The 14,963-nt window shown below is 40.3% G+C and overlaps 3 protein-coding genes across 4 annotated transcripts in view; 1 reads left to right on the top strand and 2 right to left on the bottom strand.

The window, feature by feature from the left end:
* Window positions 1-4,295, top strand: part of dhx9 (DEAH (Asp-Glu-Ala-His) box helicase 9) — a 45,122-nt gene extending 40,827 nt beyond the window's left edge. For both annotated transcript variants that reach the window (XM_080439232.1, XM_080439233.1), the window contains 2 exons: window positions 690-890; window positions 2,938-4,295. In XM_080439232.1, coding sequence (XP_080295358.1) covers window positions 690-890; window positions 2,938-3,223 — 487 coding nt within the window. In that variant the 3' untranslated portion in view covers window positions 3,224-4,295. The remainder of the gene's footprint in view (window positions 1-689; window positions 891-2,937) is intronic.
* Window positions 1-14,963, bottom strand: part of lamc1 (laminin, gamma 1) — a 327,165-nt gene that overhangs the window by 65,170 nt on the left and 247,032 nt on the right. The gene's annotated exons all lie outside the window — the stretch shown is intronic.
* On the bottom strand, window positions 6,937-13,584 carry LOC308094505 (zinc finger protein RFP-like). Its single transcript, XM_080441215.1, has 3 exons — window positions 13,528-13,584; window positions 7,192-8,902; window positions 6,937-6,998 (listed from the first exon to the last, which is right to left on the bottom strand). Exon 2 carries the CDS (start codon window positions 8,891-8,893, stop codon window positions 7,223-7,225), a length of 1,671 nt encoding a protein of 556 aa, XP_080297341.1. The 5' UTR covers window positions 8,894-8,902; window positions 13,528-13,584; the 3' UTR covers window positions 6,937-6,998; window positions 7,192-7,222.

Raw genomic sequence — 14,963 nt, 5'->3', positions numbered from 1 at the left:
TGTAGGTAAAGCACACCCTCGAGTGTAATATTGCGATTATACAACAGTTACCAACAGAACACATCCAAATGTATTCATATTGTGGGGCAATTCATAGTAAAAATATTTCGCTATTATCCGTTTCCCTGTAAAGAGAAGGGTTTATTTGACTGAGACATTAAATAGTCCCTGTAGCAGCAGCGCTCTGAGGCACCGTCTCATCAACACAGCTGATTCCAGTAGGCTATATGCTCCGTCGTACGACCGTGTCACGTGGCCAAAATAACTGATCTACAAGCTGACAACGCGTCGCGATGTGAACTTGTAGATTGGCTATTTTCAACAACATAGTCTATTTTGCATAGCTGTTTGTTCTCCGGTGGCGGCGGTGGGTCAGGCTACTGTGTCTGTTTGTTTTCCTACCGTGGGACAGCGTGACGTCACAGCACAGCTGTGCCATATGGTCTAATCAGGTGCTGACTGCAGTGCGGAGTGATTTATTAATGTGATTAGGCCTGTGCTATCATGCTGGTTTGAAGCACGGCTAGATAGCTATTTCAACCAATCAGATTGCTTGGTCGGAACTACCTGTTGTATAATGTGGCACATTGTTTCCTTGTAGATCGGCTATTTCTTGGTTCCCCACAGAATAGGGATGCTAGGGTTCAAGTGGTTCAGAGGTTTTAAAACTGTTTTTTATTCTTTCCCAGGATCAAGTTGAGGCTCCCCCATGAGATGGCGGCTGGTATTGCAGCTCTGCGTGCGGCCATGGAGGCTCTGGTGGTGGAAGTGACCAAAGACCCAGAATACATCAGACAGCTGGACCCCACCAACCAGCGTCTGCTCAACACCATCAGACACATCTCCAAGCCCTCTGCTGCTGGACTCAACCTCATGGCCAACAACCAACGGTAGGTACCCAACATAAAACCTCACTATACCATCTTATATATATATATACTACTATAATACTATAATTGACAAAAGCTCCGAAAGTTCGTCCGGGATTCGCAAGCACAGGATCACTCCACATGCCTCCAAGACCCGCCACAGACTGTTGATCAGAGCTATGGCTATGATTTAGGCATCTTACCCCACCTCGATCAGTGATCAGACTCTCGGCTTGATTGATTCTCTGATTTGCCTATCGGACCCTCAGCCTGATCTGGCAGGTTGCCATAGCAACCAGATACAGGAAGTCTGACCTCTTTATCACATGACCGAGGTTGGGAGGTTGGGACTAGAGGTTAGGGCCGCAAAGCAAAGTGGGGAGGGAGGAAAGGAGAGGAGAGGCCAGAGGGGCCGGTACGTACCCAAAATAAAACCCCACTATACCATTTATATAACCCATGGTACGTACCCAAAATAAAACCCCACTATACCATTTATATAACCCACGGTACGTACCCAAAATAAAACCCCACTATACCATTTATATAACCCACGGTACGTACCCAAAATAAAACCCCACTATACCATTTATATAACCCACGGTACGTACCCAAAATAAAACCCCACTATACCATTTATATAACCCACGGTACGTACCCAAAATAAAACCCCACTATACCATTTATATAACCTACGGTACGTACCCAAAATAAAACCCCACTATACCATTTATATAACCCACGGTACGTACCCAAAATAAAACCCCACTATACCATTTATATAACCCACGGTACGTACCCAAAATAAAACCCCACTATACTATTTATATTATATAACCCACGGTACATACCCAAAATAAAACCCCACTATACCATTTATATAACCCAAGGTATGCATCTAAATTTGCACTTATGTTTCTATCAATTACTCTAAAACAAACATAAACTGAGAAGACATCATCATCGCCGCAATCACCATTATGAAGCCTTGAATTCATGGAGATTTCGTTTTTTTGTCGAATTGCTGATCTGATATTCCAATATTTGATGAATTAAGGTAAATAGGAGGCCAAGCTTAACAAGAGCAAAACTATATTTAAATGCATTCTTTCATAACCTCCTTAAAAAAATCATGACCAGCAGATACAGTATGAGGTTAAACACGTGGGAAAGTGGTCCATATAAGGAAGGTATGTGCGTTGTAAGCTTGTAGATGGTCAAACTAGCAATAGATCAATCTCCCAGTAAACCCTTATTGATCTCGGATTTTGCATAAAGGCAAAGGTTAAAGCCTCAATCTACAATTTCTTCAACTGGTTGTCTGTATGGCTACCAGTACATCCTAATTTTACATATTGTGCTAATTGTTTATGAAACACGGCGCTAGTGTGAGGGGGAGCTCCTTGCTGTTTCACAAATCACACATTAGGACTTATTTTGCTTTAATCCCTTATGTGCATGATTATGAATGAATGAATTGTATTTGTATTGCACTTTTCCAAACATCGTTACAAAGTGCTTTACATGCATGTTAAAAACAGCAAACATCAAATAGAAATAAGAAAACATTAAAACATAAAAACAGCATTTGTAGTCAGCCCATAAAACAATCCTGAGGAAAAAACACTTTATATACAGATGTGTTTTCAAAAGCGATGTAAGCGACATAAGATGCACATGGCAGGTCCACAGAGAAAGTAAAAGTCTGCATAGAGGAACAGATCTACATGAATGGAGGAAAAACTGTCAGTTTCAAGTAAAGTGTTCCAGTTGATAGTAACTTGTTCAACAGTCTGATGGTAGCCTGGTGGAAGCTCTTCAGAAACCTGGTGGTCTTGCCCTTGATACTATGGTAGACCTCCTTGCCTGGCCCTGGGGTGGTGCATGTCCTTGATTATACAGTGAGCTTTGACTACACACAGCTTCTTGCACATCTCCTGGAGGGAGGGAAGCGGTATATTGAAGTCTGTTTATTTCGACAGCAGAAAAAGCGCTCTATACAGCACTGTGTGTTCATAAAGGCGATAGTGTGAACACACTCTTAACTGACGTCTGGTCCTCTCCACAGGTTCGGTGACGGACCCCGCCCTCCCAAGATGGGTCGCTTTGACGACGGAGGCAGAGGAGGAGGAGGAGGGTACAGGGGGGGTGGAGGCGGGTACAGAGGAGGAGGGTACGGGGGAGGAGGGTACGGAGGGGGAGGTGGCTACAGGGGAGGGGGAGGGGGAGGCGGCTATAGGGGTGGAGGAGGCGGGTATGGAGGTGGAGGTGGGTATAGGGGAGGTGGAGGAGGATACAGGGGAACTGGAGGAGGATACAGGGGAACTGGAGGAGGATACAGGGGAGGTTATTAGACGTAGGAGGACGAGTTGTGATCTCTAAAAGGGGATTTCACTTTAAAGTCATGTTAAAATGACGTTAAAAAGTGTTTTCAAGTGAAATTCTCCTTTGAGGTGAACTCCATCAGCGTGGAAGCTCCCATCTAGCAGATGCTCCTCCATGCAGCTGTAATCATCGTTTAAATGTAACTTTATTAGTAGAGAAACACGTCACATGACCTTCCTGGATATGATGTCACAGATGGGGGAGGGGTTACTGTCGTGTGGATGAGATATTAGCAGAGCTTGACCGATGTATCGGATTCTAGCATCAGTCGGGCTCTGGGTATTCGTGGTATTAGTTATCGTTTTTATAGATATACTTGTTCTAGTATTTAGTTCTCTGTAAAGGACAGAGCAGTCATAGTTTAACTGTACAACCCACCCAATAATGTGTTGACACAAGGTGTGTTCGCAAAATAAACCCTCAGAGCCCATGAGCGCTTTCACTGCCTCAACATCAAGGTGTAATATCTCCCCTTGCACAAAACGTGCTTTCCGTCTTGGCTCAGCAGTAGGCATTTCGGGAGACCCGGGTTCGAATCCTGCATAGGACATAAGTCTTACATTGCAGCGTTAACTGATTTCACAGTACTCTGACGTCAAAATCCTGAGCAGTGTGAAAACGGAGCGGATTCTCTGAGCATGTTTATGAATGCACCCGTGATGGCTAGATAATGTATCATCTGACAAATCATAATTGATCGTTTGAGACCAGTTGGAAGGAAAACCTGATTATGTGTCTGATTAGTTAGATGCCCGATTCTTTCTTCGTTGTGCTCCAGAAATAGATCTACAATTGTGAGCTTGTAGATCAGCTATTTTCAGTGTGTCGATGCGGTCGCACAACGGAGCATAAATTAAGCGTTGCAGTCCTGTTATGTCAATGTCAGTTATATCACCCTAAATTCACAAGTCTAAGAAATGTTTATTTCAAAATGTAGTTTTTTCCCCTCAAATTCAGTTTCGGCAACATCTAGCTGATCTGAGTAAAGCAGGGAAACGTGGTTGTTTATGTTTTTGGTCATAATAAAGAATCTTTTATACACCTGTGCGTTTTCTAAAGTTTTCTAACATTGTTATTCCTATATAGTACATAGAAATTAAAGCTCTATATTCAGATATATAAATAAATATCATACTGAATTATTTGACAGCTTTAGTTACTTGTTACTTTGCACGTTTAGATGATTACAAAACATACAATAAACAATTCAGGCCTTTTTATACTTTGGCTATTCAAATATAGACTACAAGCTCACAGCACTTAGCATTGTGACATGGTGTGAGTTTGTAGATGGGCTATGGACATTTGTGAAATGGGACATTTCTTTGGTACTTAACATTTATTTTGATGCCAATGAAAATATGAATACAGGAGTTTTGCTTGTAACGGGGTATTTCCACATTGCAGTATTTTAAGTAAAGCTGTACTACGTATTTGATTTTGATCTTGAACATGTAATAATGTAAAACTGTTCAACCTTTTTAAAAAATGTTCAAATATTTTTTTAATTTCCATAATTTCCCAAAATAATAAATCTACAAGCTCCTATGTCTTGCAATGTGATGTGTTGTGTGCTTGTAGATCTGCTATTTGCAAATATCTTAATATAATTAATTTACCATTTTGGTCTGCTCTCAAACAGGTCAAATTATTTTTATAGTTTAATCGATTGATTGGTTTTGGTGGCATTACATAAAATGCCTTCTTACATAGTAAGAAGGCTAATATGCTCTTTTTATCCTCAGTGATGCTATTGCCCGTATGATACAGTCAATAGCATCACAGAGGGGCTTATTTCCATTGTGTATTCTAATGTTTCATTAGAATACATCTCTTAGAAACAACCGTTAAATGTCTTGATTTGAAATGACAGTTAAATTAACCCTTTTATATACACACTTGTCTAAGTTGTCTTAAATGAAAGCCGAGGATTGAATTAGTCTAATCTGTGTGATTGACAGATGTAGAATCTGTATTAAAAAACGGATAGAGTTTGTCAGTGAAGGTGCATCCAGTGAAAGAGTAGAGATGAACTCTGGTCTCCACATCATAAAAGGAGACCAGACCCTCCTCATAATCCACAAACACTCCCACTGGCTGCAGGGAGGAGGACATCAGGGTCATCAAGAGACAAGAGCACGGTACTTTCTATTGCTCGTCCGTCCAGTAACCTTTCGGTGTGATCCCTTCCTTCCTGTTGACAGACTCCCTGGCCACTCCTAAATAGTATCTCTTCCCTTTAACCTGAACCTCATAGTAAAACCTTCCTGAGGAGAAGCCTTGCTTTCCTACGACTGATAAGCAGTCACACACTAGTGTAATACTGAAGAATCTCTCTTTGTTGTCTGGGAGATTCTTCTTCATATATCCATATTAATTTGTTTTCCATTCTCAGACAGGATGAGTTTGCAGTGTGCTGTATCAGGATCCAGAGTTACATCCACTGCATATTGCTGGATCCTCCTCAGCTCATCCTACAGCTACTTCTCAATCTCTCGACCAAGTTTCTTTTCCAGCTGAAGCATAGCTCTTTTCTTAGTCTCCACGATGAAAAATCTGATTCCAGATCAGAACCTGGGCCTTTTCAGCTAAAGGAATAACTCTGGTTGTGTTGATGTTTAAATCTGACCTCAGATCAGATCCAGGGCCATCTCAGCTAAAGGAATGACATTGGTCAGTCCTCTACAGCTAGCGCTGTTCACCTCCATGAAGATCATGTCCAACAGAGACGTGGTGGAACTGGTGACATTTTATTTCATTTCAAACCTTTATTTCAACTCAAATATCACTGATGGTAACCATCCCCCTAACTCTGTTAGTGTACAAATGGAACCAAATGGATCCGTAAACATTCATTTGGTTCCATTTGTACACTCGCATAGTTACAGGCCCTCATTTGTTTTAATATATATAAATCTTAAAACATATTTAGTATTTACCACTGAGAACGTTTAGACCACATTTCATTAAAGTGTTAAAAGTTGATAATATTTATACACATAAGTACTAAGCATAAATGAAATCAATGAGTATCATTCTTTAAATGTATTTATTTTTGCAACCGAGTTCAATTCAAGCAGTTCACAGGCATACATTTGCACATAATTACAATGAGTGATTTATATCAAAGAATCACATTTTCATCTTGTAATTATAATGATAGTATGCAGCTACATAAAATAACTAATCATTAACAGAACAATCATTGCATTCCTATTTTCAATTTACTCTTCTATAGTAATTACATTCAAGTACAAAATATTGTTATTACTGTTAGACATTATTCCTGCTCATTAAGGAACTAGAATGTTGAGTTTGACTTAAACTTGACAAACTTGACATAAAATCAAATACAATGAAGTTATTATACCAAGAAATTACTGTAGACTAGATATCAACAGTATCACGTACAGGAAATACATTTTAACCACTATAACTGGTGGTCTTATTTTGGGCACGTCATTATAGGCAAAATCCTTTCTCGAAAACTTTCAAATCTTTTTTCAAAATCCTTTGACATTTTTCTCCATGTTTCAGAAATAGCAGATCTACAAGCTCACAGCCTGTCGCGAGGTGAGCTTGTAGATGTGCTATTTGCAAATAACTGAAGTATAAAGTAGGGCTTTTAGTGTGAAAATTCTAGTGTTTCAATAGAACACATCAGTTATGAACAACATTTAAATGGTGTGATTTGCAATGACAGTTAAATTGACCCTTTTATATACACACTTGTTGTCTTAACAACTTAAACTATATTTTTTTTTTTCTGCCGCGGTACCCCAGGGCTCGTACTTGTTCTGCTAGTATTTCCTTAAAATCCTCCATCCTTCCTCCAAAAATAGCTCACAACGTGTCATATTGTGAGCTTGTAGATCGGCTTTCACAGACTGTTCGCCCCGAGAATTGGGACGCTAAGTTTCATGTGGTTAAAATGTACAATTTCATGTGAAGATGAGGATTAAATTAGTCTAATCTATGTGATTGACAGGAGAAATGATTAGAGGAGCAGAGTTTTTACCATTATCGTGTTTCTCTGTATTAAAGAATGGATATATTTTCTCAGTGAAGGTACATCCAGTGAAAGAGTAGAGATGAACTCTGGTCTCCACATCATAAAAGGAGACCAGACCCTCCTCATAATCCACAAACACTCCTACTTTCTGCACTTTCTTCCTTACAGGGATAAAGACATCAGGGTTAGAACGAGCGTGGTACTCATTTCCTTTTAGCATACTTAAAATCCAGTAACCATTTTTGGGGCTCCATGTGTCGCATCTCTTCCTGTTGATGGACTCTCTGGCCACTCCTAAATGCCACTCAGTCTTATCTTTAACCTGAACCTCATAGTAAAACCTTCCTGAGGAGAAGCCTTGTTTTCCTAAGACTGAAAGCCAAACGGTCAATCTCATTGTGTTGTCTGGGAGATTTTTCTTTATGTTTCCATCATGCACTTGTTTTCCATCCTCAGACAGGATGAGGTTGCAGTGTGCTGTATCAGGGTCCAGAGTTACATCCACTGCATATTGCTGGATCCTTCCCAGCTCACCACACAGCTTCTCTATCTCCTGACTGAGTGTCTTCTCCAGCTGAGCCACAGCTGTCTTCACAGTCCCCACATATGAAGGCTGATGGACATTGACCTTTGTCCAGTCCTTGGTGGGTGGAGGGGTGTTGATGGATGTGAAGTTCTGGAGGAAGTGGAGGTGGTCTTCAGTGTATGCGAGTTGCTTCAGCTCAGAGCTTCTCTTCTTTAACTCAGTGATTTCCTGTTCCAGCTCTTTAATGAAGCCTTCAGCCTGTTTCTCTGTTGTTTTATGCTTCTCTTCAATCACTTTAATTACCTCATCCTGGCTTCTCTCAATACAGCTCCTCAGAGCAGTGAAGACCTGCACACTGTCTGCTTTCTCTCTGTCTGCATCTTTCTTGCTGAGCTGTACTGAGTGTTTGACCCCCTGAATCTTCTCTTGTCTCTCCTGGATCATCTGCTGAATTTCAGCCTCTGTCTTTCCCAGCTGAACCGTCTTTCCTCCATATTTTGCAGCTGCTTCCAGAGATACAGTTTGATGTGACTTGTGGTCTGACTCAGTGCAGAACTGACAAACACACATGTGGTCAGTCTTACAGAACAGCTCCAGAGGTCTGTCATGTTTCTTACACATAATGTCTTCTAGGTTCTTTACAGGGTTGATAAGTTTGTGTTGTTGTAACTTTGTGACTCTCTGATGAGGCTCCAGGTGAGTCTCACAGTAGGATATCCGACACACCAAGCAGGTCTTAATGGCCTTGGTCTCTGCACAGATGTCACAGAAGACTTCTTCTGCTTTAGAAGGTTCTTCACAGCAGACTTCATCTGGTTGAGCAGGTTCTTGGTTTGTGCTGGAAGTTTTTTCGAGCTGCTCTGACTTCCTGAACTGATCAGCCATTTCAGAGAGAACTTTATTAACAGATAATTTTGGTCTCTTATAGAAGATTTCTTTACAAAGAGGACACTGACACACATCAGTACAGTCCCAGTAGTTTGTGATACAGGTTTTGCAGTAGTTGTGTCCACATGAAGTGGTGATTGGATCAGTGAACACATCCAGACAGATAGAACACAGGAACTGCTCTTCTGAATGAAGACTGCTGGCAGACGCCATTTCTACACGCTGAGAATAAAAATGAAAGAAAAGTCGATTTTGATTAAAAATGAAAGCAAATGAGTTTTTTAGGTCAGATTATGACAATACATTTTAAGTCTGAAATGATGTGTCACACATTAAAATAGAAGATAATGCTTATTTGAATGCTGTTAAACCTGAAATCTAGACTAGAAGCGAGACACAGGCTCTCTAAGTTTAACGTTTTTAACACCTCTGGTAGCCAGGTAATGGTTGTGAGAAATAACTCCACCTCTAACCACTCCCCCACTCTCTGGAACCAAACCTGTCTCTACTGACATGTTAAATCTATATTCAGATTACCCCAAAATATTATTTTCATTTTCATTTCTCTCTTTAATTGTGCACCATCAAGAGCAGACTGCTGCATTGTCAGTCCGTTTGGTCTAAGTATTTTATGAAACACATCTCAAACACTTCTGCATGACAGAGAGACGTCACTGTCGAATCCTTGTATCTTTATTCTTGCTTTTTCAACCTTCCTGGAGCTTACATCCATGCTCTAGCGTGCTGTCACTATAGTTGTATTTTTGACACTCACTTTATTGAAACACTTGAGGCATTAATGTACTGGATTTGGTATAAAACTCGGGGGGTGTGGTCAGGGCATGCAATCTTACAGAGATATTAACTTATAAGTAATGAATGATTATTATTAAAGATGGGTCTTACATCGCTTCAGTCATCAAATCAATTTATGTAGGCCTACTTTTAGCGTTTTAATGTATGAAATTGTAACATTCATTTTCCAATGCTAGTAAAGTAACCCTGATAAAAGTATCAAACTCACAAAATTCACCATGAACACAGGAAATTACATCTACTCTGCTAAAAGGTTTTGGGGGGAGGACCCCCATATCCCCAGCTTAGGGAGTCCGCCCCCCAACATCCCCCGCTTGGGGAGTCCCCTCCAACAAAAAAACTCTGAGAGTGTACAAATGGACCCATAAGGGTCCTTTTGGACCCCTGGTGGTCCCCTGACCTCACTTTTAGAAACCGGTGCCATTATGTTATCCATAAATCTAGGGAGGTTGATGACTGCTGAGATGACTGTAGTTACACCATACTGACACACGGTGGCAGTATGTGACCTAAAGATCTAGGATCTGATCCTTGTTATCCTCTAATTGCGTTATTATTGGTTTATTTGTAACTGATCTAGGATCTGTTAATAACATGGCCCTCAGCTGTAGGTCAGTTTACCTGATACTTTAGAGCTCTTCACAGGACTTATTGGTGTAACATTGTTATAATTAAATTAACCTGTGGTAAATTATGAGCGTTCTCATGAATGTACTTTTGTACTTTTACATAAGAATTTTGAATACAGGACTTTTACTTGTAACAGAGTGTTTCTAGATTGTAGTATTATTTGCTACTTTTACTTAAGTCAAAATCTACTTGTCTGTCTTTTCCCTGCTCACCTTTTTAACCCAGAACCAGTTTGATGACTGAATATTGTACAATTATCTAGCCAGATCACACAAGCAATGCAACTGATTAGATCTCCCCTTGTAAAGGGTATTTGAGCAACCGAGTTAGCGGACACAACTCAGACCTGTGTCTTTGATGTTTTTTTTATACCAACCCACAATACAAACACACTAACACTTTTAGGCCAGTAAGCCAGTAGGTTATAAACCTAGAAAATGAAACAAACAACAACAACACAACAACAATATACATTTATCGTCGCGTAAACACGCTCTCAATTCTTACCGTCAGTCTCTCGGCACTCACAATGGAAAAATGACAAGCGCAGCAATAACACCCTGGTAACTAGTAACACTGGTGCATGTGTAGAACACTTTGTCCTGTTTAGTGAGCATCCACTCTATTTATATGGCTTTGGTCTACCCATATGGACGTAACCTTCTGTTGGTTAATCATGTGGAAACACAGACTTTAGCACTGTTCTAAACAGTAGCCACGTACCCCAGCTCCTCATCTGACCTAATCAATCAACAGGCCCTACAATGTGACACTCAGGTGACATGTGTAAAGTCCACTGCTGTGCTGTGGCTTTTAGAATTTGTATATAGTTGTACCTTCGGATTATAACCTCAGTTTATAACTCCAAATAAGCAGTATTAACCTTCATATAAGCATGTATCAACTCCTAGAATAATAACTCGGCCTATCACTCCGGTATAAGATAAGATCCTAAATAAGGAAATACACACTGTCTGCTACCTCTCTGTCTGCATCTTTCTTGCTGTGCTCTACTGAGCCTCCTGAATCATCACTTGTCTCTCCTGGATCATCTGCTGAACTTCAGGCTGTCTTTCCCAGCTCAGCCTTCTTTCCTTCAGGTCTTCAGGGCTTTGAGTTTGATGTCAGTACAGACGACACAGGAGACTTCATGTGGTTTAGCAGGTTCTTGGTTTGTGCTGGAAGTTTGTTTCAGCTGCTTTGACTTCCTGAACTGATCAGCCATCTCTGAGAGAACTTTATTAACAGATAATTCTGGTCTCCTATAGAAGGTTTTGTTACATATTGGACACTTACACACATCATTACTGTCCCAGTGATGTGTGATACAGGTGTTGCAGTAGTTGTGTCCATACAGGAACACAGGAACTTCTCTTCAGAATGGAGAATGCTGGCGGACGCCATTTCTACACACTGGGAATAAAGTTGACATGATTTTAATTATCAAATGTTGTTCTTTAATGATTACATTAAACCTTAAATGATAGCGTATTTCCTAAATAGCACATATTTGGTATTGACAGACAATGCAGACACTCAAAGAATAACTACAACTATAAATATATTGTTTTAAAAGTCGTTCTAACTCAAGTGAATAGCAGAGTTCTCACCACAGCTATAACGACAGTGGTGATATTGTTAGAATCCCCTTCTGGATATTTGGTGAACAGTAAACACTGACAGCCAATCAAAATCCATCTGAATTTACAAGGCATCAAGTTCATTATGTTTACAGAACATTATAGTTTATCAGTGCTTAGTGCTCACATCATTATCTTAATATTGTAACTATTATTCTTGGTGTGGATGGCACTTTAGACTCTTAAAGAGTCTACACCATGAAAATCACTTTTTTCTTGTTTTTTTTGTATTTTTTGGGGTCCCCAGTGTCTCTTGTACCCCAAAAAATGTTTTTTTTTTAAATTCAGTCATTCCTTCTCATTTCATGGATTTCCAGAATGGGCGTGTCTGAACAGGCGATCTCAGAATGGCAATGTTTATGAGGTCATAAACATTTTTGATGGCAAACCCAATGTTAAATGAAAAGTGCCCGAATCGCTCCGAAACTTTTTCTACCCCCCCTAAGTGGGGGTCTACGAACAAATACTTCGGGCTCGGATTTTGGCTCCGCCCCCCGGAAGTGGGTGAAACAGGCACCTCAAACACCTCAAACACACATTTTTTTTTTTTTTTTAATATATATTTTTTTATTAACAGAATTTTGTATTAACAGAATTGCTCAGTAGCCCCCCCCTGCCCAAGAGGACGTTTTGGTATTGCAGCTGAAAGTGCTGTATAAGCCAGAGACAATTGACTTGGGATGAGTATATCTGATTGATGATTTAGGCTCAAACCTTTTGAAAAAGGTTTGAGGGACATACACCATATGATATTAAATATCAAATATATTTTTTAAATTCATGGTGTAGCTCCTTTAATGTTAATTCATTGAAACACTTCATTCATATGATGAATGGTAATCATTTGTGCTGAAAATCCTATCTATACCGTACTCACCTGTCTACAGTATGTCATTTTCCCCCCTCTTTTTGGGCGGTGAAACCGCCCCTATAAGTGAGATTTGGAAAAATGTACATTTTCCTGCGCTGTGATCTGGGCCCAGGAAATTAGTAGAATTATCCTGCGCTGTGATTGGCCAATCACAGCCTATTCAGGACTGTGATTGGCCAGTGTCACATGACACATGTGCATAGCCCTATATAAGCAACCATAACTTGAAAAAAACCAATTTTTGGTTTTTTTCAAGTTATGGTTTTGTCCATCATAAAGAGTGTTTCAATAAATGTATTTATCCTTTGTACATGATTGATCGACTCCATTCAGTATTGTGATTAGCTAGCAAGACACCGCCCACTTCACACAGGGTGTGATTTTTTTCTTTTTTATGAAATCTTTCACCCGGTGCCAATTTCCTAAGTGATCCTGGGCGCTACACCAGCCCTACACCAGCGCTACACCAGTCCCCCACAGTAGGGAGGCCAGGGCCGAGCTCATGCTTCCTTCAATGCATGAGAGCCAACTGACCTTCTTGTCACCTGACAGGGGGGAGTTTCCCTGGTAGGACGTAGCGCTTGGAAGGAACACGTTATTCCAACCAGTTCCCTTCCCCTCCATCAGGCACCCCGGCTGTCTGGCTGGCGGTATAGTGACCAGGATTACTACATGTTTTGTGAGGGTATTAACTACCCTAGGAGACACGGGGAGAACATGCAAACTCCACACAGAGTAGGCCCTTTCGCCAACCCCACCTAGGGTATGGGCGCTGATGACGCGGATGAGTAGACACACCCCCAGTGCCCACAGCGTCCCCGGCGGGAATCGAACAGGACCTTCTAGCTGTGAGGCGACAGCGCTACCGACTGCGGCACGGGGCCCCTAACCTGTCTATGTCCTTAAGTCTTCTGTGTTAATGATAAAATCTTGTTGATGTGAGGTTTTTTATACACAACATATTCTCAGCTGTCACACTGCTCTGTGTGTGTGTGTGTGTGTGTGTGTGTGTGTGTGTGAGATACATCATTTACAGATGTCAGTCAGCATTGCTTCACTCCTTGTAAAAGTTTCACTGCAGTCATTTCATACTGTGAGCAGGTTCAAAGGTGCAGAATACAACATGTACATTCATAACATTACATGTATATTCTATTTGTATTTAATTATTGTCTATCAGGTGGATATAATATACTTTTATACCACTTTAAACATTTGACCGTCGGTTTTTCAGTGAGTTAACATCAGCCACATTTTTGATCAAAGTCCTTCAGATATTGTTTTATAACTCTAGTTCTCAACTAAGAATCTTGTTGAGTGATCAGCCATACTGCTGTATGTGACAATGGGGGACAAAGTACTCAACTCCTGTACTTCAGTCAAAGTATAGATACTCCTGGTCAAATATTACTCAACTACAAGTGAAAGATGCTCAGTCAAATTTGTACTTCAGTTAAAGAACTGGAGTACTTGCTTTTAAAATACTTAAGTAGGCCTATTCAAAAGTTTAAAAAAATTAAGTGGTATACATTTTATAAGAATAATCATAAAAAGCTTGTAGATCAGTTCCTTTTTGAAATGGAACACTATCATACTACAGAGTTTGGGCATGGAGATAGACTGTAGCTTCACAGACCAAACACACAGTGTCATAATGTATGTACATCATACAATCTGGCCAGGCTAATCTTGTTATATAAATAATTTGGTTATGATTAGCCTACGTACTAACTGCCCTTTATGCTGGCTGGTATGCAGGGCAGCAACACATGGTTATGATTACTGTGATTAAATGATACTTATAGATGACTGTGTAACTGTGGTGCTCTTATCAGTACATGGTACAAAATGTTATCCATGACTACAAATGTAATGATTATTATAGTAGAGAGGGTAACAACATTTCAACAGTAATGTACAAAAAATGCATTTTCTCCAAAAAGCTTGGGAGGTAAATGTTCAGTTCAGAGCAGCAGATGGATGGATGGATGGATAATACCTCCATAGTGTACAGTCAGTTGACAGAACAGCTTCTGTTTGAGTGTCTGTTATCTGACTCAAGATCAGAACTAATTCATCTCAGCTAAAGGAATGACGTTGGTCAGTCCTCTACAGCTGCTGCTGTTCACCTCCAAGAAGATCATGTCCAACAGAGACGTGGGCTGGATGACTGGTGACATTTCATTTAATTTCAAACCTTTATTTGAACTTGAATATCAGACTGAGGTTACTCATTTTCAGCAATGCTTTGTACACAAATAGCCATCACAACAATGGAAGAAAGAATGATCAAAACAAGCGTAAATGAGCATCAGAATAAAACAAG

This window comes from Gymnoscopelus braueri (genome assembly GCF_963280865.1).
Source record: "Gymnoscopelus braueri genome assembly, chromosome: 10".
In the NCBI taxonomy this organism is placed as follows: Eukaryota; Metazoa; Chordata; class Actinopteri; order Myctophiformes; family Myctophidae; genus Gymnoscopelus; species Gymnoscopelus braueri.
This window is presented reverse-complemented; position numbering and strand designations above follow the sequence as displayed.

Bases quoted from the DNA above. Each gene is read 5' to 3' on its own strand.
- LOC308094505 (XM_080441215.1), bottom strand. From the start codon at position 8,893: ATGGCGTCTGCCAGCAGTCTTCATTCAGAAGAGCAGTTCCTGTGTTCT.